This window comes from Xenopus tropicalis, chromosome 1 (assembly GCF_000004195.4).
Source record: "Xenopus tropicalis strain Nigerian chromosome 1, UCB_Xtro_10.0, whole genome shotgun sequence".
NCBI classification, from domain to species: domain Eukaryota; kingdom Metazoa; phylum Chordata; class Amphibia; order Anura; family Pipidae; genus Xenopus; species Xenopus tropicalis.
Genome location: NC_030677.2, coordinates 189,481,174 through 189,507,639, shown reverse-complemented (window position 1 = coordinate 189,507,639; position 26,466 = coordinate 189,481,174). Strand labels below are relative to the sequence as shown.

At 41.7% G+C, this 26,466-nt stretch overlaps 1 protein-coding gene across 1 annotated transcript; it reads right to left on the bottom strand.

The window, feature by feature from the left end:
• Positions 1-13,011: 13,011 nt before the first annotated feature.
• depdc1b (DEP domain containing 1B) lies at positions 13,012-26,004 on the bottom strand. The gene is made up of 11 exons (NM_001128016.1): positions 25,868-26,004; positions 22,338-22,603; positions 21,046-21,181; positions 19,955-20,082; positions 18,858-18,988; positions 17,833-17,880; positions 17,581-17,721; positions 15,977-16,143; positions 14,793-14,969; positions 14,466-14,651; positions 13,012-13,421 (listed from the first exon to the last, which is right to left on the bottom strand). The coding sequence occupies exons 1-11, from the start codon at positions 25,913-25,915 to the stop codon at positions 13,260-13,262; spliced, it is 1,590 nt and encodes a 529-aa protein (NP_001121488.1). The 5' UTR covers positions 25,916-26,004; the 3' UTR covers positions 13,012-13,259.
• Between the last annotated feature and the right edge of the window lie 462 nt (positions 26,005-26,466).

The following is a 26,466-nucleotide window of genomic DNA, read 5'->3' as shown; positions in this document are numbered from 1 at the left end:
TACTCCTTAGTGCCCACTAGGTGGAGGCACTGCGCTGTAAATCCCAGTTCCAAGTACCTTTCATGCAAAGAGGGCTCAGGCTACTGGATTGATAGTAATTAATAGCCAAGAAAAGAGAGTGTGATCTGATTCTACAGGAGTGCTTTTGTCTTTTTAGTTGAAATATACATATATGTATGTAGCAAGCCCATACACATCAAGAACTCTTCTCCTTCTCAACATACATGTTCCCATGCATTTCCAGCTGGTCCCTACAACACATATTGGGTCTCTCCAGAGCCTTCTCACACCCAGGGCCTCCTCTCAAAGTGTTCATAACAGCCATACTAATAAAATGGCCAAACCACCTCTATTGTCTCCTCAACGTAAAGGAGCAGTAACGCTTCTCCAAGTCACTCGTAGATCACAAAGCTCCACTACCCATCATGAAGATTGGCCCCAGCAACAAAGAAAACTAATTTCAGCCATTTCTACATATGACCTTGTTCTTTTGGTCATGTAGACTGACCAGTATACAGGAAGCTTTGTCTGATAATTTATCTCTTTCTTCACTACCTGCTTGATGAAACCCCCACAGTGCTATGGAAGCCGACCCATTTAACATACCAATGTCACGCTCCCATGCTCCCATGTTCCAGAGCCTATGCTATGTGTCAAAGTAACACCATCTATATCTAGCTGATTGATTCCACCTCTTGCACCAATGCAGGCTCCTTCCCAACAGAGTAGTAACATTTTAGGTACACCCAGCCCATTTCCCAGGTCTATATTTTTTAATGTAGATACAGCTTGCATGCCACTTGCACCCATGTATCACCTTGTAGGTAGTAGGATCCCATGATGACACAATATTTTGGGCTAAGGCCAGCACATTACACTGGTTGCCTTTCTTTTTGTCACTCACTGGCACTGGCTTTAGCGATCAGTCCCCTATTCAATACCACACAAGAGGGTCATTTTGTGGATCTGCCTGACCTCCCTCCCCCATACCTTCTTATAAAGAGAGACAGACCAGCCTCTCTTTTGAGAGAAGGTGCTGATTCTGTGGGGGAAATCCACCTCTACCTGCCATTTAAATATAGAAGGGCTGATTTACTACATGAGAAAAGAGCACAAAATGAACACAGCTTGCTTTCTTTGCACACTATGCAACATCTTTTCCTAGAACTTTAGCGTACTTGAAAAAGCTGTAAACTGGTTTATCCTTTTACAGAAGACACAAAGATTTAGTGAATTACACATGGTTATATATTTTAGAGTAAAATGCCATTGGTGGAAATGCCCTATTTATCTTTACAAACTGCTGTTGATCCTATGGATACGTGACCCCCATTGTTTGCCAGTAAGTGAGACAATTCCTGCTTAAAATCACATAGAGGCTCCCTGCGAGGACATTTGAGTTCCTGTGTGTGTTCAGGCTTTGCACAACACCATTTAAAACCATTAGCAATAAAGCACAACTCTTAGGAATACACTTTGTACTCAGTCTTAATTACAGAGCCATTGATTTGCTTGTCTCTGATCTGTTTGTATTGATAGGGAGAAACATGGCCTGCTCGGTGGAAGCTAAATTCAATACAGGAACACTCTAGTGAGATCCTTGCGCTCCGGTACATACACTGCGGCTCTATGGACAGGACAGATTTGCTTTCACTGACCTCTGTACTGGAGGCACACAGTTTCCAAGGCTGATAATGTATACAGTCACTTTACTTTTTAAAGGACAGGGAAAGTTAAACATACAATCTGTTAAGCATTCACCGCTATGTTGCAGTGAGAAACATTGCCAACCTTCTCCCCCAAAACGGTGCCCTTTTTCCTGTAAAAATTAAACAGACTCTTTACAACAAAGACCAACAGTAGCATTTTTTTTATTTCTTTAAAAAAATTGGTGTTACTGTTCCTTTAAAGGCAAACTATACCTACAGAATAATAACTTACCAACAGACAGTTTATGTCATATAAAATGGCCTATTATAGAATCTTACCAATTGGAATATATATCAGTAAACAGCGATGAGAAAAATGTTCCGCCAGGCCCCTGCCTGCCTCCGCACTTCCAGGGCTGTGGAGTCGGAGTCGGCAAAAAATGAACCGACTCCGACTCCTACTAATTTAAATGGGAATAAAAAAAAAAATAAAGCAAGTTTAAATCCCATAATCATAATTAATTACTTCTCTGCTATAAGAATAAAGCCCAATGCACTCAGTGCATAAACGAACACGTTGAGTGACCATGAAGCATGCTTTTCATTGACTGTATGAATGTATAAAATACATTAGCATTTTAAAAACAGAGGAGTCGGAGTCGTGGAGTCGGAGTCAGAAACTCAGAAACTGAGGAGTCGGAGAATTTATCTACCGACTCCACAGCCCTGCGCACTTCAGCAATTTTTTCTCGAAAAGGCCACAAAAATTTGGTGCAACAAAAATTTGCAGAGCGAGGAAAACAGTTGAGGTCATGTCAACAAAGTCACAGTTGTGTCAAAAAAGTTGCAGCCGTCTGAAATAAATTGCAGTCACGTTACAAAAAGTTTTTCTCCGCTTCATGGATTTTTGACCAGTTTTTCAGCGATGTGAAACTGGACAGATCACTATCAGTAAATATTGCCCATTAACATCCTTTCCCTTGAGCCGCCATTTAGTGATGGGCTGTGTGCTCCCTCAGAGATCAGCTGACAGGAAATAATGCAGCTCTGACTGTAACAGGAAGTAGTGTGGGAACAAAAGGCAGAACTCTGTCCATTAATTGGCTGATGGGGCCCAACATGTATGTGTGCCTTGGTTTGTTTGTGTGCACTGTGAATCCTATGATCCCAGGGGGCGGCCCTTAGTACTTACAAAGGCAATTTTCTATTTAGAATTGCCTAATGGCACATACTGCTAAAAAGTATATTTTTATGAAAATGGTTTATTCAGATGAAGCAGGGTTTTACATATGAGCATGTTTATGAAAAATATTTTTATAGAGACCTACGTTGTTTGCGGGTATAGTTTTCCTTTAAAAGTTATTTTCAGGGTCCCACTGGGACCTTACACCCAACATCAAGTTGAGTAAAAATGGATTTCTTCTCCGTATCACAACGCTCCCGTGCTATGAAAATTCCACCGTGATTTATAGTCGGCCACATAATTCGCTTACACGTAAATGCATTATTTTTAATTGTCACCAGAGTTTTGAGATGCAATGATCTCCTGCCAAATGAATCTTCATTTACAAGTTAATGAAAGCAAAAATGTGAATTGGTGGAGTGCGCGCCGGGGGCCCCTGTGGGTAATTCATATTTGATTTCACTTTCAGCTCATTTATCAAACCCTGTTATTTCCACTTAGGATCTCGCACTGAGCATTCCGTTGCCAGAAATAAAATAGAAAAGGCTAAACATAGCAATAGGACTTTTTTGTATTCACTCCAGGCAACGTCTGGCAATTACTGTTCAGCTGCACAGTTATTAAGGGGAGAAATTCCCCGCGTCAGAGTAAGAACTACAGAACTAAAAACCCGAATCCGCTCAGACGGTCAAATGGATAATGAAACATATGTATTTAGTGATGAATATTGCCAGCCCGTGGCACAGGGGATAACAAATTTGGTTTTACTAATAGCTTGCTCGTTTCCTCTGTCGTTTCCATGCGTTCGCCTGCCCAAGCGCAGATTTATAAAGCAACTGTGCAAAAGTTACTATGATGCCTGCTGTTACAGGTATCGGATCCGTTATCCGGAAAGCCTGTCTCCCATAGACTCCTTTTTAATCAAATAATTCAGATTTTTTAAATCGATTTCCTTTTTCTCTGTAATAATAAAACAGTACCTTGTACTTGATCCCAACTAAGATATAATTACCCCTTATTGGGGGCAGAACAGCCCTATTGGGTTTATTTAATGGTTAAATGATTCCCTTTTCTCTGTAATAATAAAACAGTACCTTGTACTTGATCCCAACTAAGATATAATTACCCCTTATTGGGGGCAGAACAGCCCTTTCGGGTTTATTTAATGGTTAAATGATTCCCTTTTCTCTGTAATAATAAAACAGTACCTGTACTTGATCCCAACTAAGATATAATTACCCCTTATTGGGGCAGAACAGGCCTATTGGGTTTATTTAATGGTTAAATGATTCCCTTTTCTCTGTAATAATAAAACAGTACCTGTACTTGATCCCAACTAAGATATAATTACCCCTTATTGGGGGCAGAACAGCCCTATTGGGTTTATTTAATGGTTAAATGATTCCCTTTTCTCTGTAATAATAAAACAGTACCTGTACTTGATCCCAACTAAGATATAATTACCCCTTATTGGGGGCAGAACAGCCCTATTGGGTTTATTTAATGGTTAAATGATTCCATTTTCTCTGTAATAATAAAACAGTACCTGTACTTGATCCCAACTAAGATATAATTACCCATTATTGGGGGCAGATATAATTAATCCTTATTGAATGTAAAACAATCCTATTGGGTTTATTAATGTTTTACTGATTTTTTTAGTAGATTTAAGGTATGGAGATCCAAAATACAGGAAGGCCCCTTATCCGGAATACCCATAGTCTCAAGCATTCTGGATAACGGGTCCCATACCTGTACAGCATAGAGACCCCCAAACAGAAACCCACCAGGTCAGGGCAACCAGAGGTCCAAAACAAATCCAATAAATACTCGTTACTCACAGGATGAAATATGTTACCTTTGTAAAGACCCCAAAGAATTGGGCCCCTCCAGGATTAGTTCCCCTTTAGACAGGCACCATGAGGGTGGCCTTATGAGATTTGGACACCTAAAGGTGGTCCTGGGTGTTTATGTGTGAAAAGGGAGTTTCCCTGCAAGTTAACAGCCACCACTAGATGTCGCTGTGCTAAAAGTATAAAAGGGAATGACTCCCAGTTTCAGCAGGTCTTCGTCCTGGGACTGCTTCTTGTAAAGAAGCGTATAACAGGCTTGTGTTCTAGTACAGGAGGTACTGTAACAGGTCACTCTAGGAGTGACAGGCAGGCTAGAGAGAAAGGGCAGTGATAGCCCCGACAGGAGAGAGAGGGGTTAAGACCCCCCAGCACTCATGGCTGGAGTTAAGGGCCTGTAGTGTGTAGTAAGAGGAGCCAAGTCAGCACCTGGGAGTGTTCCCAGTGAAGGGGCCCTACGCGTGGACCGGGGTGAGTTCCTAGGTGGAAGCATCCGACGGGAGTACCGGGGGTAGCCCAAAGAGAGAGTGTGTGACTTGAGCCGTCTGTGTGACATCCTCTGAAGTGTTCTGCCTGCATCAATAAACAAGTTCATCTGGTTCACCATTTTTTTTTTTTGTAACTTATATTTTTATTTTTCAATTATACAGAATCTGGTTCACCATTTTAACCAGTGTCTTGGTGGTTCATATACTGAGGATCCTCAACTGCCTGGTAAGCAGCTACCCCAAGGGAGGGGCAAGGTACCGGGAGTTGCTGGGAGTCCGGGTCCAAGGAGGACCTCATAGAGTTTTCCCAGGGAGGAGACATATAGTTCTACCTATACCTACCCTGGGTGGAGGCACGCCATTCATTTATATTACACCTGTCCCCCATAATAAGCGGGGGCTCAGGGCTCCTGTAGCGCCACACGCAGGTGATTGCATGTTAAAAATACAACCGTAGGCAAAATAGGGTTACACCTTGCAATGTGACTTTTGGAGGGCACAGTACCGATACCCCTAAGAATTCTTGGCTGACCCGTAGACAGGGATTCTGTCATGATTTTATGGTCTAGTTTTGAATACTAAATTCTTGAATTTTATTCTTGAACCAACAAATGTATTTTTAGCTGTAATACTGGTGTGTAGGCGCCATCTCAGTGCATTGTGCCTGAGCTTTCAGAAGGAGCCAGCGTTACACATTAGAACTGCTTTCAGGTAACGTATTGTTTCTCCTACTCCCATGTAACTGGAGGAGTCATGGGCTGACTTGGGTGTTTTACTATTGAGTGCTATTCTCTTATCTACCACTAGAGGCATGGGAGCATTTTTTTTTTCAATACAGGTGTCTGTTAATAGGCTGCTATGTGGCATCACCCCATCTTGCTCAACAGTAAAGAGTGACTGGACTTTATCAGAGCACAAGTCACATGGCTGAGGGCACCTGGGAAACCAACATGTCTAGCCCCATGCAAAATTCAAAATTAAATATAAAAAAAAAATCTTTGTTCTTTTGGAAAATGGACTTTAGCGCAGGATTCTGCTGATGCATGTTGACACATGCTATCCCATGACAAAATCTCTTTCAGTGGGCCATGCACTAAAAGATTTCCATTTGGCAAGGTTGCAAATGAGTGGATCTTTCCCTGATATGCCCACCTTGAGGGCCAAACAACTGGATCACAGCAACAGGAATGCATGCCATTGGGCAAAGACTGCATTAATAAACCAATGCAGCCCTAGTGCCAGTGGAATTGTTAAACCTGCCCTATTTGGCTGATCAGACCAGATATCGGTCAGGCAGGCCTGTCAGAGGGCAGATAAGCTGAGTATTGGTTGGTTACTACAGATATAATATCACACTCCTCTGAAGTGTTAGCCTGCTCCCCCTATAGCTTCTGCTATGGAAATTATAACAAAATAGGAGGCCTGTGGGTCTATAGCGCATCTATACCATTTAACACCGTCACATTATAGGTGAGAGTTGGCCCTGTATATCAGAGTCTCTGGTGAAACTTTGGAGGCCCGACACTGCTTGCTTACATACATGAAGTTATATAGTTAGCCAATCAGATCTAAGGGTTGCAGTCCCAGACATACACAGATTCTCTGAAAGCATCGTTACATGCGTCCATATGTGCACATTCATGTTATAGGCTTATATGCCGGTATAAATACACCATTCTTAATAATAATGGGCTCCATCAGGATGGATTGTTGGTTTAAGGCCAGAAGGGGTTAATAAAAAGGCGCTTGTGTTTGTTACTAATTAAAGTTACGGCAGAGTTTAATGTCCTTGTGATTTATTCATAACATGACACCATTTTGCCGGCATCTTGGGGAAACAGAGCACAAAGATTTGTGCCAACACAAAGGTAATTGCTTTGGAACGACCTGATGGACTGCTCCCCGGAGCTTACAGTATTTACTGGGTATGGGGAGGATTGGAGCAATGGGCATCTCTCTTACACGCACACACATGGTTTTCATTATAGGCACTGAAATTATGCATCCAATATTGGCAATATTAGTAAAATGTCATTATGCAAAGGTGGGGGGCGTAGTAGGGGGGTCAGTTAGGGTGAATTATTTGCTATCAATTATACACCTAAAAGTCCAACATAATGGGAAATTAGGGTGAGATTTGGTCGATTAAAGTTCTAGATATTGCTGGAACTATAGCTAAATGAGTAATTTATCTCACTTATAAACGATACAACATTCTCTGGAATTGTTGGCACTAAATGTGAAGATTGCGAATGCCCCATAGATGTGTTGCTTTGCAGGGATGGAGATCAGTAATGGATTTATATGGCAATACCTTACTGTTCCATTATGTGTGTACATGGCCCCCATCACATACGCCAACACTCTAAGGCAGCAATTCCTAAACTGGGAGGCTCGGAAAAGTGGTGGGGGGGGTCTCAGACTGAATGCCAGTTTAGGGAGGACACATATTTGCCAGGGGGCCCAGACCACAGGGTCTACTTTCTTTATGCCACTCTATTTCCTGAAATGTTATGCATCCTCTGCAAACTATCAGCAGCAGGCAGGGGTGCAAACAGGCAGTGGCAGGGCAGGTTGGTTGCTGTGCACCCTGGGCCCCTTCAAAGCTGGTATTTGCTGTGCCAGATGCATTCAAAAGCCCAGCTTGATGGTGAGAGATGGGATAAAAACATATTTGATGTCCCAGAGGTTTTTGAAACTGAAGCTCAATGGCTGTGATCTTTTTATTTTACCTTTATATCAGTCAAGTTTTGTCCTGATCAAGGTTCGGCCCCCACCCCCCCACCAAGGGGGGTATCAACTGAATAAGTCCAACTGGTTCTAGGCTAATGTGTGTTAGGGGGTGTTGCTCCTTCTTTTCCATATCTCCATACATTTCAGACTGGGTAATAAATGTAATTTAGCTGCAGAGAGGAGAATTTCCTTGGGATTCCCTCTACATCAAGGGCAGGATCAGATTTGCAGGAGTCCCAGTTTCCCTGTACTCAGTATATGAATTCTAGCCAGCTTCTGAGCACTACTGGGAGATGGCTGGGGTTGTAATATGGGGCCTGTGGGGTGAGGGTTAGCCAAGGTACTTCGATTGTAAGCTCTATGGGGCAGGGACCTCCTCCACATTGTGTCTCATACCACATAGTACTTGAACTTATAAATTGTATTTATAGTAACATTTGTCCTCCCTGTGTGTAACTGTATATATTGTAAGATTGTACAGTGCTGTGTATTCTTGTAGTGCTTTATAAGTAAAGTTATACATACATACAGTGGCTTGCAAAAGTATTCAGCCCCCTTGAACTTTTCCACATTTTGTCACATTACAGCCGCAAACATGAATCAATTTCATTGGAATTCCACGTGAAAGACCAATACAAAGTGGTGTACACGTAAAAAGTGGAACGAAAATCATACATGATTCCAAACATTTCTTACAAATAAATAACTGCAAAGTGGGGTGTGCGTAATTATTCAGCCCCCTGAGTCAATACTTTGTAGAAGCACCTTTTGCTGCAATTCCAGCTGCCAGGCTTTTAGGGTATGTCTCTACCAGCTTTGCCCATCTACAGACTGAAATCCTTGCCCATTCTTCTTTGCAAAACAGCTCCAGCTCAGTCAGATTAGATGGACAGTGTTTGGGAACAGCAGTTTTCAGATCTTGCCACAGATTCTCCATTGGATTTAGATCTGGACTGTGACTGGGCCATTCTAACACATGGATATGTTTTGTTTTAAACCATTCCATTGTAGCCCTGGCTTTATGTTTAGGGTCGTTGTCCTGCTGGAAGGGGAACCTCCGCCCCAGTCTCAAGTCTTTTGCAGACTCCAAGAGGTTTTCTTCCAAGATTGCCCTGTATTTGGCTCCATCCATCTTCCCATCAACTCTGACCAGCTTCCCTGTCCCTGCTGAAGAGAAGCCCCCCCAGAGCATGATGCTGCCACCACCATATTTGACAGTGGGGATGGTGTGTTCAGAGTGATGCGCAGTGTTAGTTTTCCGCCACACATAGCGTTTTGCATTTTGGCCAAAAAGTTCAATTTTGGTCTCATCTGACCAGAGCACCTTCTTCCACATGTTTGCTGTGTCCCCCACATGGCTTGTGGCAAACTGCAAACGGGACATCTTATGGTACTCTGTTAACAATGGCTTTCTTCTTGCCACTCTTCCATAAAGGCCAACTTTGTGCAGTGCACGACTAATAGTTGTCCTATGGACAGATTCCCCCACCTGAGCTGTAGATCTCTGCAGCTCCCCCAGAGTCACCATGGGCCTCTTGGCTGCATTTCTGATCAGCGCTCTCCTTGTTCGGCCTGTGAGTTTAGGTGGACGGCCTTGTCTTGGTAGGTTTACAGTTGTGCCATACTCCTTCCATTTCTGAATGATCGGTGGAACAGTGCTCCGTGGGATGTTCAAGGCTTTGGAAATCTTTTTGTAGCCTAAGCCTGCTTTAAATTTCTCAATAACTTTATCCCTGACCTGTCTGGTGTGTTCTTTGGACTTCATGGTGTTGTTGCTCCCAATATTCTCTTAGACAACCTCTGAGGCCGTCACAGAGCAGCTGTATTTGTACTGACATTAGATTACACACAGGTGCACTCTATTTAGTCATTAGCACTCATCAGGCAATGTTTATGGGCAACTGACTGCACTCAGACCAAAGGGGGCTGAATAATTACGCACACCCCACTTTGCAGTTATTTATTTGTAAAAAATGTTTGGAATCATGTATGATTTTTGTTCCACTTCTCACGTGTACACCACTTTGTATTGGTCTTTCACGTGGAATTCCAATAAAATTGATTCATGTTTGTGGCTGTAATGTGACAAAATGTGGAAAAGTTCAAGGGGGCCGAATACTTCTGCAAGCCACTGTACATACATACATACCACAGGGGAGAACAGGTTTGTGTGATTGCACCTCTGCTCAGGTCACATCACAGCAGCCAATGGGGAAAGGGGGAATGCAATAGCAGTTTAGCCCTATTAAAACAAAAAGCTGCAACCTGTCAATCAGTTCACTGAATATTACGGTTTAGATATTTTTCCCCCCCACATATTTTTCCCCCAAATTAAGCCACTGATTTGCCTCTCATGTAAGAGATCTATTTACGGATTTCAGTAAGAAGATATATTTTTGGAAAGGGCATACATGAAATATCTAACAGTTTCAGTACTCTTAATATTCTATGAAATATTCCTGCTCCTAACCTACTTGCATTGGCTTGAAAAAAAAAAAAAATGAGTGACATTAGAAGCTAAAAAGATGAGCAATGCTGCCCCCTGCTGGAGAATCAGCAAACACTCAGAAGATAATTCTGCACTGAAAACAGACTATTGCATGATGGGGGCAATTTATATCCAGATGCTAATGAATTACAGTTATTTTGCTGTAAGTACGATTGCTTCCCATGCATCCCATCAAAACGCAGAAAGCTACATGGCCCTGAAACTACAAGTTAAGCCGACAATACCATCATGGAATTCATGGAAGTACAGCGCTGCAGAATATGTTGGCGCTTTATAAATAAATGTTAATGTAATGTAATAATGAGCGAATAAAAGCACCTAGAAAATACTTCCATTAATGGAAAAAAGGTTAAAAAGTGACCCTTTAAAAAGAAATTTCACCTTATGAGTGTGACGTAGGAAGGAACATTTTCAAACAGTTTGCCATTGGTCTTAAATTTTTTATATTTATTTAGAAAATCATACCATTTATTCTAACATGAAGCAAGAACAATGAGATCTCTGGCACAAATAAGCAGGCCAGTACAGTGGTATTGGTTGATTAGAAATAAGGAGGAGGAGCCAGTTGGTTGCTACATGATCAGGTTTAAAGGAGAAGTAAATCAGTGGGGTGATAACATGTTAGGCAAGGCTCAGCGAGTGAAATTGCTAACCTTTCCCATGTATCTGTGCATGTCTTATTAAAGCAGCACCAGCCTAGGGGATACTTTCTTGGAAAGCACCATGGCACTAATTTGTTTCCACTTTTCTAAGGAACCCCTCTGCATATGTGCAGTATAGCAAACTCGCCAAAAGTGCCATACCGCACAGTGGGTGCAGGGGGTATATCTGGATAAACATTGGCAAGATGGCAGCCTAGTGCTTTTCAAGAAAGTATTCCAGGACGGTGTGACTTTTATAGGGGATGCACATCAGCTCAGGGTACAAGATTTGCAATTTCATTTACTGGGGGAACCCAACACATTGGCTCCCCCACCAGTAATTATATATGGACTTCTCATTTAATAAGTGCATTTAGGGAAACACTCTACAACAGGAATTATTAAGGCAATGCACTAGAGTGGCCACATTCATATACAGGCGATACCAAAGTGTATTCAGATTTACAATCACAGGGACTGTAAATCTGAATGTGAAACACACAACAATGTAAATGTTGTAGGAGAAAGACAGGAATATCAATGGACCGATAAAGGGGAAACGCAGGAAGGCCAATACACAGCAGTGTGTACATACAGCACAATAATAGTAGCCCCTGGTTTCCTATGAAATGCTTTGTTCATATTAACTAAGAAACAATGTTAAAGGATAAGTAAACCCTTAAAATAAGTGAATGTTAAACTGATAAAGACTGCTACTCTAAGGATTTTTCATTCCAAGATATTAAGGGATATATGTACTGTTAACATAAATGAATTATGTTACAACAGCACCACCTGCTGGTCAGTTTCAGACAATAATGTAGTTGAGGAAGCCGTCAGGAGAAACACAGAGGGCTGATATGATGTTCATCGGTTTAGGAAAAACATTAGAAACCTCAGATAACTTCTTACATTTTTCCTAATAAGGAGAGGATCAGGCCAAGTTTCCCGATTGGTCACGGTCCAGAAACTGATCAGCCAGTGGTGCCGTTGTATAAAAACTCATTCAAAGGAACAGTACATATTTCCCTTAATATCTTGTAATTAAAAATAATGAAATGTAAACTGGAAAAGTGCTTAGAATAGCGCACTCAATCAATTTTACATTCACTTAATTTAAAGGTTTACTTATCCTTTAAAGTGCAAGCTCCTAAGAATATGTACAGCCTCTCCAAGGCAGCCAATACACAAGGATGCACCAATGGCTAGACTGGTGAAAATCAGGACGAATACTTGCCTATTAAGGCTAATGGCACACACAGATTAGTAGCCCGCAGTTTCCTTGCAAGGAAACTTTTGTCGACTTCGGAAAAAATAGCACTGTGTATGTTTTCCCACTGGCAATTCACTTTATTGTTGGTGGGAAAGCATTTTGGGGAGATATCTCAATCGCGACAGTGCAGATTTAACCGAAGGTGACAATTCTCCATGTGCCCTCACCTTAAAGTCAAGGACATTTAGCTGCCACCTATCTCAATGTAAACAGTTTTTTTGTCCCCAGAGGGAAAGGAGGGACACGGGGCCAGTGTTAGAGTAGGACAGAGTTAGCATTTGTCCTTAAACCCCAACCACACAGGGACCTTTTGGGGGAAAACAATGCTAAAAACTTTTATATATACATACATACACAGATCTTAGAGGTGACCAGCCTGCAGACCTCCAGTGGTTGCAACTCCCAGAATCCTATCTATGGGGTGGAATGCAAATTACTTGGATCAGAAGATATTAAGACAAACTGCATATAAAAAAGCTAATTACATTTCCTTATTTGTCAACAACCCATCATTGATAATCAATTATACTCTACTCATTAAAAAAATAATTTCCATAAAAAAAAAGCCTACAGTAAGACAAATGTCCCATTCTGACACAGGAAAGTAGAACGCTACAAACATAGAATTTCCAGTGTACCGACATAATTCAAGTATGTACAAGATTAAAACCATACACGTATGATCTGAAATGTTCCAAATTCATGTTCCTCACGCACACGTAAACGCCACAGCACAGGCACCCAATGGGTTCCACACATACATCTCCAAACATAGCTGACCTATTACAAACATATGTGCACAATACTGATAAAGGTTTGGGGTAAAATCCAGTGTCTCCGTGCTTGTCCAGGAACTTCCATCCAGCAGCCGACATTCATTGTCATCCTGTGTATGTGACAAGTTCAAGTCTCGATAAGGGCAAATAACCGCGGCTACATGCGAAAGCTCCGGGTCCTCTGAAATGATTGGAAAGGTCGCTTCAGTGTGAAAAATGAGAGTTGTGACTTTAAGCTTGGTCTCTCTGGAAAAAGTGCTGCTTCGCTGTCAGGTGTTGGAAAGCGTTGCTTGTATATCTCTGGGTGGCATCTCTGGAACTAAAGTAGAAACAAAGCCAGGTTAGCACTACAGATAACACAAGTCTGATAAACAGATGTACAAAGGGCCCAACAAGTAAGTTGCCCCCCCATAAGCTTGTGTGGTTGTACCAAGATAATCTGTATGAAAACAAACTTTACTGGGTTAATGTAATCAGAGAAGCACCGTTTGCTAGGTCTACTCACTAACAGTAATGTGCCAGTATTGCTTTAATGGAAGCTTGAAGTTCATCCACTTCAGCCACGGTTGCCATACACGGGCAGATATAAGCTGCCAATTCGACCCCTTCAGACCGAGTCAGCAGCTTATTTGCCTGTGTATGGGGCCATCTTCTGACAGATATCTGGGCGAAAATCAGGCAGATACAGTATCAATCGGGTAGGTCTCAAAATCATCTTATTAATGCTGCCATGATGGCCGATATCGACCAGACCTGGTTTTAGGACAGGGCAGGTATTTTCTGATGAGACCCATACAGAGCCAAACCTGATAAAACCATCTGAAAAAACCTATGCCGACTTGGGCCAATAAGCTGCCATATTTGTCTGGAGGTGCTATGTATAAAGCTTTCCCAATGGTTGGGTAACTTGCCTCTCCTGCAGAGTTTCACTAGGTACCCATTATGATCTCATTATTGGCCTTGGGGCCAAATAATTAAATCACCCTGATTTTGGACAGAGCATTAATGGCTAATTTGGGTAAAGATCTGTTATTTGATCATCTCACCTAGTGCATCTTACAGAGTATGACAAGCTTTAGGGGGGGGAAAGTGCCTGAAGGTCCAAATGTCCATTGCTCCATATTCATTTATACCTCAGGGATGTCCAGCTCCAAGCATCCTACTGGCAGCCAGAGAGGAGCTAATAGATTTATTTCAACTCCATCTGGAGCATTTATTTGGATACACATGACTACGTAGGATTATTTTTTCCAACTCCTGCCCTAAGATGACCTGTGGTGGTTTACAACCTAGATACAAAATGAGGCTAAATTCCAATCCCTGCTTGTATTTTAGGTATGGCTTTTGTTTAACGTAAAAGAACCTGTTTGAGTCGCTTCTTCTTTTCCTTTGCAGAGATTTGCTTATTTGATAGAATTTCCTCCAGCAGAATTTTCGCTGGATCTTCAGGTCGGCTTAACTTCTGGTATTCATAATCATGAGCCGGGGCCTGGGGTTGGACAAAGGTGGGATTGAGTGTGGTCTCCATATCAGATCCTGGGTACTTGATCTGAAAAGGAAGGAAATGCCCCATTAAAAAGGTGCAATGCAATATGTACCATATCTAGGGATGACCATGGAAGGATATAAATAACATGGCAAGAAGATGGTTGAGGCAAGTCACTTCAAGCAACCGATTTCTTATGTTTACCTGAACTCTTCGCTGATGGGCAACATAATCTTCTATGTTGTTCTTTAAGGTTATGGGCACAGTGAGAATATCTGGAGCATTATCCATCATGAAAGTCACCAGTTTGGTGGAGAGAAGTTCATCTAAATCCACTTCGTCCTTAGAACGAAGGATACAGCGGGAAAAGGTCTGTACCATCTGTAAAAAGAAAAAAAAAAAAAATGGGTGCTGTTATATTGAAGAACCTGGGCCATACTTTTTCAAGGCAGCTGAACTCCAGAAAATAAACTGCCATAGACATAGAAAATTATCAGTAAATGATCAGCATTGTCTTTTTTAGTAGCCACGACAAGTAGCTGCTACTAGTAGCTCTGTGTGTCTTTTTTAGTAGCCACGACAAGTAGCTACTAGTAGCTCTATGTGTCTTCACCCATGCCCCACCTAGTGGTAGATACCAGAATAGCACTCAACAGTAAAAAATCCAGCTCATGACTCCTTCAGTTACACCGAGAAGGAGAATGCTTGAAAGCAGTTCTAATGTGTAGTGCTGGCTCAGACTCAGGCACAATGCACTGATGTGGCACCTACACTAATATTACAGCTTAAAAAAATTAATTTGTTGGTTCAAGAATACAATTTCAAATGCAAGAGTGAATTATTTGCTATGTAAGCAGTGTTATTTAGAAATAAAAATTACACCATAAAAATCATGACAGAATCCCTTCAAGGATTACATTTTAATTTAAGTCTGAACCAATTATGCAGCTAATGTATCCCTTATGCAGAATGCTCTATATCAGTACTAATGAAATGTTACAATGACAGTTAATGCTTTGCATGGATTTTCATTATTAGTTTATTTAGTTTGTGTCCAAGATGTTACTCACAGTTTCATTGGAAATGGTTAAGGATATTTTCTCTTTTCACAGCTCCACTTGCATAAAGCAAGACAAATTTGATATTATATATAATATATGTTCACACATAAACCCTACTCATAAATTGTTTTATTTGCCATTTAAAACAGCTCTATGGTAAGAACTGTAGAAAAAGAGAAAATGTGCAGAGATTTAAAACAGAGGAAACTATGTAATGATGATCTTTTGTTACAGAGATAAAGCTGCCTTTTCTGAGAGGGACACCCGTAGGGAAAGGCGCAGCAGTTGAGGAAAGTTCAATTATCTGGAGAGCGTTTAATAACATACCAGCGCCCGGTTACCGGTGGAATCCCGCAGAGGTGGCATTTCTCTGTTCAGGCTTATTTTTGCCATCATCCTCATTAGGAGCTGCAGCTTCCTTCGATTTTCTGGAGGCAGGAGCAGGCAGCAGAGCTGAAGTGCTTCAATTGCAACGCGCTTTTTCTGCAGAAGGCCTGCGGTGGCATTACAATGAATTATAGATTGCAAGGGAATAAAGTAGCAGTTCCGAATAAAAGGCCATTTAACAGATGACAGAAAATATACACTTTTCAATGAAGTGACTGAATCCTGAGACTTCCGAGGCTAGCATAATTACTTGTTACTTGTATCTATAAAACAGTGGTGCCCAACAGTTTGTATGCAGTGTGGCAAACTACTTTTCTAAATATTAATTTAAATAAAAAGGTAATTTTTTTGCCAATAGGGCTGCTTTTGTAAGTAATGGTTACTTGGAGTCCCTAAACCTGACTGTTGTGCCAACCTGACCGTCCCTTTTCAGCTTCTAATGCGAACGGACTCCTACTGCACAAACATGGCAGCCTCCTCATAGAGGAACATGGGGGTTCAGATAGGGAATGTAAAAGCACCAGGCAAATACTTTTATAAACAACATGCAGATATAATATTGTAACAGATGTAAAAAAAAAACTGTAATTTCTGGTGTCAGTATCTCTATACAACATGCATTGCAAGTTCTTAGGTCAACAAAGAAATTAAAAAAGGAATTGGAAACGGTTATATCTAATGGGCTCCACTGGCAATCGATCTTCATTTCTTCTTGTTCCTCTCTTTCCCTTTGCTTTTTTCTCTCTTTATTGTTCAATTTAAAAATGCAAAAAAGAAAAAGCATTGGGCATGCTTAGGGCCACAATATATCTTGAAGGCCTGATCTGGGCCTTTTGCCTCCAGCTGGACTGTTGGACTAAACCAGGCTTATCCAATCATTTGGCTCCTGGGCCAATTATGGGATCATGATGCTGGCCTATGCAGACTTATCACGAAAGGATCGCATCAATGGGCCAATGTGGTACTCTTCCAATGGCATTTTACAAATGCCAATAGCTATCTGCCCAGATAATAGCATACAGGCCAATCAAACTGCCAACTCAGTCTTGGAGGGGCCATGTCTGTAGCTTGTATTGGCCTGTGTATGACCAGCTATACACTCAGACCCTTTCCTCTCAGGTTCTGCATTCAAAACCAATTTCTGGGATATTCTGCTTTAGTGATGTGCAGGTTGACCTGCAACCTGTGGGTTTAAAATTAGGACTGGCGGGTTAGGGTTGAAATTTGGGAGACCATTGCGGGTTCAGGTTGGGTGCGGGTTAGACTGGGGAAGTACACTCTTCCTCTGCTCCCAAAGTTTCCCTGTTTTGTAACATAAGGCATGCGCAGAAGCAGCTTACAGAGTAGAAAGACATGGCTATGGGTTGGGTGCGGGTCCTACAATGGCAACATTTTGTGGTTTAGGGTCAGGTGCAGGTAAAGGTTTTGTGGGTTAGCGTCAGGTGTAGGTTGAGTTTTTCCTGAACTGCACATCACGATTCTGCATACCTGCAGGCCATAATCTTTAAACATATAGCCTCACAGCATTTTAGTCATTGGCTTACCCAGAGCATTTACAAAAACATCGAAAAGATGGAAAGTGAGAAGTGGCTCCTTCAGGAAACTGTGATAATCTGTGATTGTTCTGAAAACATCTCTCTCAAACCCCAAATACATTGGCTGGTTCCAGTCTGAACAGTTCGGCCCTATAAGCATAAGAAAGTATGCATGGTGGGACAGACACTATGGTGCATTTATTGTATTAAAGTGTGAAATTACAGCTCTCTACATTATGTTCTGATCATTTAAACACTTACAGTTTGCCAAGCATTTCATGGCTGAGAGCAGCCAGTGAGGGAGCTCTTCTGTAAAGAGAGGAACATGGTTTTAATGGCAGTTTAGCGCATCTTTAAGAAAAAAAAAAAAAAAGTATTTGCAACCAGCTTCTTTTCATTTCAACCATAAATCCTTCCTGCATAAATGTTTCTATTTAAAATAAGACATTAAATATACATATGTGGTTATTCAATTATAGGTATATAGGAAGGCAACCTTTGAATCACCATACATGCTGCAGATAAGATCCTTGCTTTCATCTTCTAGTAAATCAAAACTTAGATCAATAAGCAGTGTTTATCCTCCATTTTTTCTGCTCTTAGTGCTATGGCACACAATAGGAAAAACAGTGTTTGCTGCCCTTGCAATTTTAAAGACTTACATAGTAATCACTCTGATCCTGCCAGTGCCACCATGTAAGTATATGGAGGGGCAGTTGTGAGCGTTTTGTCACCCATCGTTGGGCATAGTTTAATACTAGACACCAGGTTCTGGTGGGTACAGAATATTTGTTCTTTGCATGCTTGCATCTATTTAATTTGGTTAAGATGTGCTATTTTGCCTATCCCAGCTACTGAATTTTTTGATGGTGAAGTCTCCATAGTTGAACAATATGAAGAAAGCCAAGATGACAGCTGCTGCTCAGATAAAATGCTAATACTTATATAATTATCTGTGCACACAAGCCATTGTGCTTTCATATTTTGCTGCATAGCTAAAAATAATATATAATATACTCTGAATAAACCAGGTATACCTCCCTTTAATTTGGTGGCTAATATAAATGACAAGGTATGGTTCTGACTGACCAGTTAGGTTAACTGTAAGGTTCCCTTTAAATGCAAAAAGGGACAAAGGAATGCATCCCAGCTCTAGACAGAAGATATGTGAACAGTTAAATATATTCACCTCTATGGCGGCACTTACTGACTACATTATTTTAGAAAAACCAAAATATTTTTGAAACAGTTACTCCAGACAGCAGTAGCATATAGGCAGCACCTACTTGATCTGTCATCTAATACAACAATCCCCTGCTTATTGGTGTTATGGATGTTGTGCAATATGTGCTTTGCCTCCACCCATTTTGTATCCATCACGTCATTCAGGGAATCGAGCCCTAGGATTTTCTTTAGCCTGTGAAAAGCAATAAAAACACATGTAAATATAAGCGGTTTATTGGACAGTGCCAAATATCATATTAAGCCCAACTAGAACTTGATACATGTATAGGAGCAGAGAATAAAGCTGGGAACACATAGGAAGATTAGATAATTTTGTATCTCTACAGATCTTTGCCCAGCCTGGTCACCCAAGTGCTGGGCCTAATCATATTGACATGATTTTTGTAACCTGCAATATAGATATCTGTCTCCTTAAAAACATATTGTGCACATACAGAAAGGACCACACGCTTGACTTAAAAAATAAAGATAAAGTTTTTTTAACAGCAGTGTTGGATTGCTCAGTACAAATCCTTTTATCGTTTGGTGATTTTCCGTCTGGGTTCCGGCATGGACGTAGAGTACACACTGACTGTCCGGTAAGTGCTCCCGTGATAAAAAATATGTCACAGGTATGTTTATCAACTGGACTCTCCTACAATACGTTAAATGCCAGAGCCAGCAGTGCAGCGGATAGGAAGGGACAGTCAGTAATTTCAATACTAATAAGCCATTATGCTTATATAGAACTTTAAAACCAATAAAATGTAGAATTAACATATTTGACATCAGACAACATTATATTTTGGATTTACTTGGCATTTTTCTGTGCAAAAACCTTTAAGGGGATGTAAACTGTAATTTTAATTAAAAAAAAATTAATGAATGAACAGGAGTGTTACAATGATGATTTCAAACAATCATGTCAACCAATGTGGGCAGAACTTCTAGACATTCAGGTATGCACCCATAATCTGCTCAGCATTTATTAGCTAGAATTATGTTTCAGTGTTACCAGTAAGAAAAGCTTCATGGACTTTGTATACAGACTGCAACTTTATTATAATGAAACACTTTTGGGCCCCCACAAGCACAAATCCTATATGTGTCACTGTAGCCAGAGCCCAAGCCCTGTGCTGGCCCTCACTGAAATACTTACTGGAGCAGAGTTCTTGATTTCCATATTTCCTCAACATGAGCTGCCGTTAATTCCCTCCGCTTAACCAGACGGCACATAGGCACCTCCCCGATTGCTATGCTGTGACGCTTGTACCATGCTTCAGAGTTCTGTAATGGGAGCAAAATACACCATGAAGGGGGTGATTAATCTAAAAGAACAACCCCTTCCCTGCTGCTGTGTGGATTGCTAGTAAACTTGCAGGGAGCAGAGGACAAGCGTAAATCTGTAAAATATAAGGTGCACATTCAGTTAAAGTATCAGTAAGAACTTGTTTTTTTTCTTTTACACTTTTATAGGAGGAACATTTTCATAAAGAAAACCCCATAGAATAAGATCCCTTTCTCCCTGCAGCCAATTCAACTACAGCTCTTTTTGTTATTTCCTTGTCTCACGTAGCAGTGAGCATGTTCAGTAGTAACCTCTTTGAGGTCTTCATAGTCGGAGAGGAGGAGTGCTCAGATAGCAAAAGGGGGGGCGGAGCTTCACACTTGACAAGGAAGTAACTAAAAGAACTGCTCTTTAACTCCTTGTAATAGAGAAACAAAATAAATCTGCATGCAGGGAGAAAGGTGTGTTATTCTGGGGGGTGTACATTTTAGGGGATTTTAAAATAAAAGGCTTACTTATCGTTTAAGATTTTATGTTTCAGTATTCAGATTTTCCAGTATACTCATTGTGAGCTAGAAAAGGATTAATGTAATCCCCCACTTTCCCATTTATAATGGGCTCATCCACTTCTTATCTAATTCTCTACCTGCACTATTCAACTAAAGATTGTTTATATAGGGAATGAGGTATTTCCTGTTGTAAAATACAAGGGTAGTTGTAATCGCCAAGTGTTTACAAGGCTGTGTTTGTACACAGGTCACAGAACTCTGAAGAAATATCCAATATCCTTACATTTTACAACATACGACATAAGTGATATCACTATGCACATGGAGATATATTTTACAAGCTATTCAAGGTTTGTGTTTATTAGTGCCACCTATTCAGTCTCTCTTTGCTGTGCGGTTTGTCCTATACATTTTATCATTATACCACATATAATAATAACTCTTATGACTTACCATATCAATGGACTTCCCATGTATTTGCACCCGAGATGTCAGTGACCCCTGGTCACTCCACTGTGGAAAAGGAATGGGTTCAACTCTGCAGGGGGGTCTTTTTGGGTAGGGCTTCAGTGGGGACGTTGGTGGAAATCTGTATAAAATCAGAATTAGTATAAAACATACTTCAACAACAAATTCATAACAATAGCAGTCATTTGGAAGGCAAAGGCAACAAAACCATGCCACTAAACTTCTATGGCTGTGCCAAAATGCCTGTGACAAAGTTACTAATATTTTCTATAGCGCAATAGTTTCTGTAAAGTTGTGACTACCAATACATGCTATATTAATGATGTTACTTTGGAGACTGGCAACAAACATACTTTCTGATGCTGCTGAAATACAATTACACAGTTTCTCAGGCTTGTGGCCTGGGAGCTGCGGTTCCAGACAAGGATAATGGGTGCCATGTCTCATATGGTGTCTATGTCAATTACATATCTGAGTGTGCATAGCTGCTTTGTGTGTTCATACATACTACAGCCCAGAGCAATAACTGAAAAGTTCCTCAAGCACCTTTCTCCCCAATGGGATAACACAATCATAACAGCTGAGTGCTTCTCATCACATTATACCCCTATACCAACAAAACATTCATATAACCCATAACAACCAGCCATTTAGTTCCTAATTATCTATTGAAGTTTGAATTATGAATAAAAATCCATCTGTGTAGGCGATATGGGTTACAGTACCAACATTAGCCTAATTACAGCATAATCCTGTCACCAAGACAACCAAAAAAATTTAAGATGTAGCAGTGCTACAAAGCTTTGGTTTATTAATAAAAAAAAATGTTCTCCTAAAAGGTTTCCCCTACATATGTCCCGAGTGCTGTTCTGTTCATTCTTGCTAGTAAGTAGACTTAAAGAAGGAAAGGTTCAATCACTTGGGGGTGCCAAATGTTAGGTCCAAAGTTGACTGTTGAAGAAGCTTCGGGCAACTTTGGAAACATGAAGTGCTGTGTATGTTTTCCCACTGGCAATTTACATTTTGGGAAAAGTGTTTCTGGGGCAGGATGTCACCCTTGGTAGCAAAGATTTATCATGGGCGACTAATCTTACCATGGGATAGTAACCTTAAAGTATGGCGAACTAAGTTACTAAAAGCTCTCGTCCAAAAACCTTAGCTACCGAGCATTCTGGATAACAAGTTTCATAACTGTACATTACTTCTGTTAGCCTAATAGGTGGCTAGAGAGTAAGCAGAATAAGCACAAAAATGTATTTTGTCTAAATAAACTCCACCTGTAAAGGCAGCCGTTATCTTCAAAGTCTTCCTTGCCCCATCTCCCTTTTACATCCTCAATGACGTGATTCTTCTGGAACTTTTTCAGCAGCTGGATGGTTTGGGTGCGGGTAACCTCAGGCCCAAAGTTCTGGTTGCACTGCAGCAGTTCATGCAGGAAGTCCACAGCCTCTGTGGCACTAAAGCATCGGTCGTGTATTTTGAAATGGACCCGGTGCCTTTTCTGTGGCATTCCGGCACGAAACAGCTCAATCGTTTCATTCCACTTTTATGAGAAACAAAGAGACAGTGGGGGAAATGAGTTCTTAGGCACCGTGTTTATAATACATTTGTTAATATAAACCACCAGACCAGTCCTCCGTTTCACTTACCCACATGCTATTACTAAAACCTTAGGATAATGCACCACTATAATGAGTTTACATAAAAGCTTGTATAACAATGTAAAAAAACTTTTTTTTTCCAGAATGCTTCTCCAGTCAAATCCTGCATTTTTCAAAAACAGATTTTTATTTTTTTTATATTTAATTTTGAAATTTCACATGGGGTAGCCATATTCTTTATTACCCAGGGTGCCACAACCATGTGACCTCTGCAAACTAATCAGATGGTTTCCAATACCACCTTTTCTATCTCGTGGCTCTTCCTGCCTGTCTGCTATCTCTGCTTGGGTGCCCCAATATTACCTTCAATTAAACCTCTCTAAGACAGAATTGGTTCTTTTTCCCCATCCAACACACATAATGCCCCTGAGGTAACTATCACAGTTAACATTTTTACTATCACCCCATCTTTCCAGGCCTGGCGCCTTAAGCCGGATATACATGTACCAATAAAATCGTACAAAACCTAGTTTTGTACAATTTTCGGACGGTGTATCGGACAATATCCCTGGGGGACCTACAATGGAAGTCACTTTTATACAATTGGCGTCTGCCACACCTCTTACATTGCTTAATTCTGGCCATGCTCATTCCTACACCTTGTGTCTCAACCCCTTATCCTTATAGACTGTAAGCTCTTTTTGGGCAGGGCCCTTTTTACCTCTTGTATAGGTTATTGGTTGCTTTGTATGTAATTCTGTATGTATAATGTATAATTGTACAGCACTGTGGATATGTTAGCATTTAATTAATAAGTTAATAATAAATATGTTCAAGAGCACAATAACATGATACTGATACAATGAGCCCGCACTCGGTTATGCTTAACATCACAAAACAAAATTGCAAAAACACTAAAGGTGGCCATACACGTGGCGATCCGACGATGTTTCGTACGACCATCGGTCGCACGAAACATCGTAAGATCCGCCACACACCATTCAGGGCTGAATCGGCAGGTAAGGAGGTAGAAACAATAGGATTTCTACCTCCTTCTGCCGATTCAGCTCTGAAGGGAGAATTTTGGTCAGGCGCCTTCTATGGCGCCCGATCAAAATTTTCAAACTTGTCCGATCGGCGAGTCGTCCGATATCGGCAGCTTCCTGCGATTTCGGTCGACTCGCCGACATGCCATACACGCACCGATTATCGTACGAAACGAGGTTTCGTACGATAATATCGGTGCGTGTATGGCCACCTTAAGGCTTTAACCTTGTGCAGAGATTGGGAAATACTTCACATCTTTCCAATGTGCATGAGACTAGAAGAGGAAGCATCACAGCAGGAAGTCACAAGCCGCTGAATAGAGAGCACTTGCCCTCTAACTCTCATGTGACAGTCGTGACCTGCTGCTGGGCTGTAAGGTACCAAGCTGTGCAGTGAAACTGCCCCTGAGAGTAATTATATGCTAATCACTTGGCGCCATTCATAGCACTATATATACTCTGGCCTGAAACCTGCACTCTGCTGCTACCAAATGCTGAACCTTCCTTAGCATATCACACATTGGCAAGGGAAAGATCGCTGCATTTGATACCAGGGGGGCCCACAGCGATTATGCCCTCAATTTGTCCTCACACTTGAGGTGCTTGCTAGGTGCCACAAGCCACCATGAGGGATAAAATAACAAAACACATCTCAGTTACCAATATGGGACTAAAATTGAGGCTGAAAACCCAGTTTGCATGTAGTGCCAATGTATCACCTACCCTGGCTGATATCATGTATGGCTGGGGCACATTTTTGTTTTTGGATCTACAGCAGTGATCCCCAACTAGTGGCTTCAGGGGCAGCGTGTTATTCACCAATCTGTTGGCATTGCTTCCAGTGACCTAAAAGCAGGTGCCCATTTTTACGTTTCTGGCTTGGAGGCAAGTTTTGGCAGCACAGAGACACAGTTTTACTCCAAGCAGAGCCTCCTGCAGGCCACCCAATAGCCAATCACAGCCCTTATTTGGCATCCCCAAAGAACACTTTCATGCTTGTGTTGCTCACCAACACTTTTTACATCTGTGTGTGGCACCTGAGTATTTATCTGAGTATATAACTAAACAAAGTTTAAAGAGCACAGTGTATTTTTATTTTGTCAGCCCCAAACCTGTGAGCCTTGGGTGGCTGCAGAACAGGGGGAGGAATACAGCCTTAAAAGTGCCATGTGGTACGAGACACAGTAGGAAGGAGGTCCCTGCCCCGTAGAGCTTACAATCTAATCTTATATATCCCATAAGCTGAAGCAGCTGAGACTGCCCAAAGGCATGTCTTGACAGGGCTTCCTTCTCCATTGAGCTGCGGTATGTGGAAACACAGTCTGGCATGCAGCAGGAGCAGCCACTACATATAGCTGCCAGGTACAAAATACCATTACTTGAGTCAGTTCATGATGCTGCCCCCTACAGGCACAACACAATAAACACATGAACAAACAGTACAGGTAACCAAACACAAGCAGCTATAATGCTAGCCATCTCACCATGCATGTTAGCCATTATCCTGGGATACCACTAAATCCCCACAGGTCAGCAGTCAAACATTACACAGCAATACAGCTAAGTGCAGCCCAACATCAATCTTCTTTAACCAACACAGAACTCTTTGCTCTTACATTTAGGATCTACTTGCCTTTTGCAATCCATCATGCCCATAATTTATTTAAAAAAAAAGGGGGGGGGGGGGGGGAGACCATACACAGAGCAATATTAGTTGCCAACTTGGCCACTGACTTTGGTCAGGCTCAGACCCCTTTTACCTGGGGAGATACAATTCAGAGAAGTGCAAAGTGCACCTATCCAACTGTTGCTGGGCAACAACTCCCAACACCTACAGGCTGGAATTGTGAGAGTTGCAGTTCATCAACAGCTGCAGGTCAGCAAGTTAAACATGCCTGATGTGTACAGTAAAAATACTGACCGATTTACTCAAAGGCCGCCCTATGAATGAGTCAATAACCCAGCCTACTGTAATACATCTCAGAGTCGCAGCGGCCATGGGCACCTTCAGGTTCTGTGGTGTGAAACTTTGCTGAGCGCCCGTACAGGCATAAAGCTGCGGGGGATGCTGGGAGTTGTAGTTCACAAGAGTTCACAAAGGCCTAGGGAAAAGCTGATACAGAGGTTGGGGCTAAATGTGCCCACATGGTTCAAACTCACCAGTTTGGTGGCCCTGTATGGTCCCGGTCCGATGATGCGGTGCTCCATGTTGCGGGCACTGCCCTGAGGGGATCCCCAGTGAGAGTATGCTCCGGGGGGGGGGGTTCCCCGCTCCCCAAGTCGGAATGTGCTGCGGGGCCTCCCAGCCCAGTGTCTGTACGTCTCCTGGCGACGACTAGAGTTTGAATCGCGTACCTGCTGCCTGCGCACTTGCAATTGGCTGCCGCCTGGATCATGTGACCAGAGTGCGGAGAGACAGTGGGCTGTGCAGCAATGTAAATAATGACAGACAAGCAGCTCTCTGTGGGGGAGGGGTGGCATGGCGCTGAGGGGACTTAGGGTGCTGTGGAGCTGCAACGACTGGCACGTTTCCTCAGGATAACTAATACTCAGAGCCCCTAGTGTGCCAGGGGCCCCGCTTGTAATGGTTTATGTAAGAAATCAGGAGCATGATGGTATTTGCACTGATTACATTCACATTAAAGGGAGACTCCACTACGAAACATGTTTTCAACACCTAAAGGTTGTTCTTAGCTACTTTAATGTTTTGTAGTAACATAGGTTGAAAAAAGACGTACGTCAATCACGTTCAACCATAA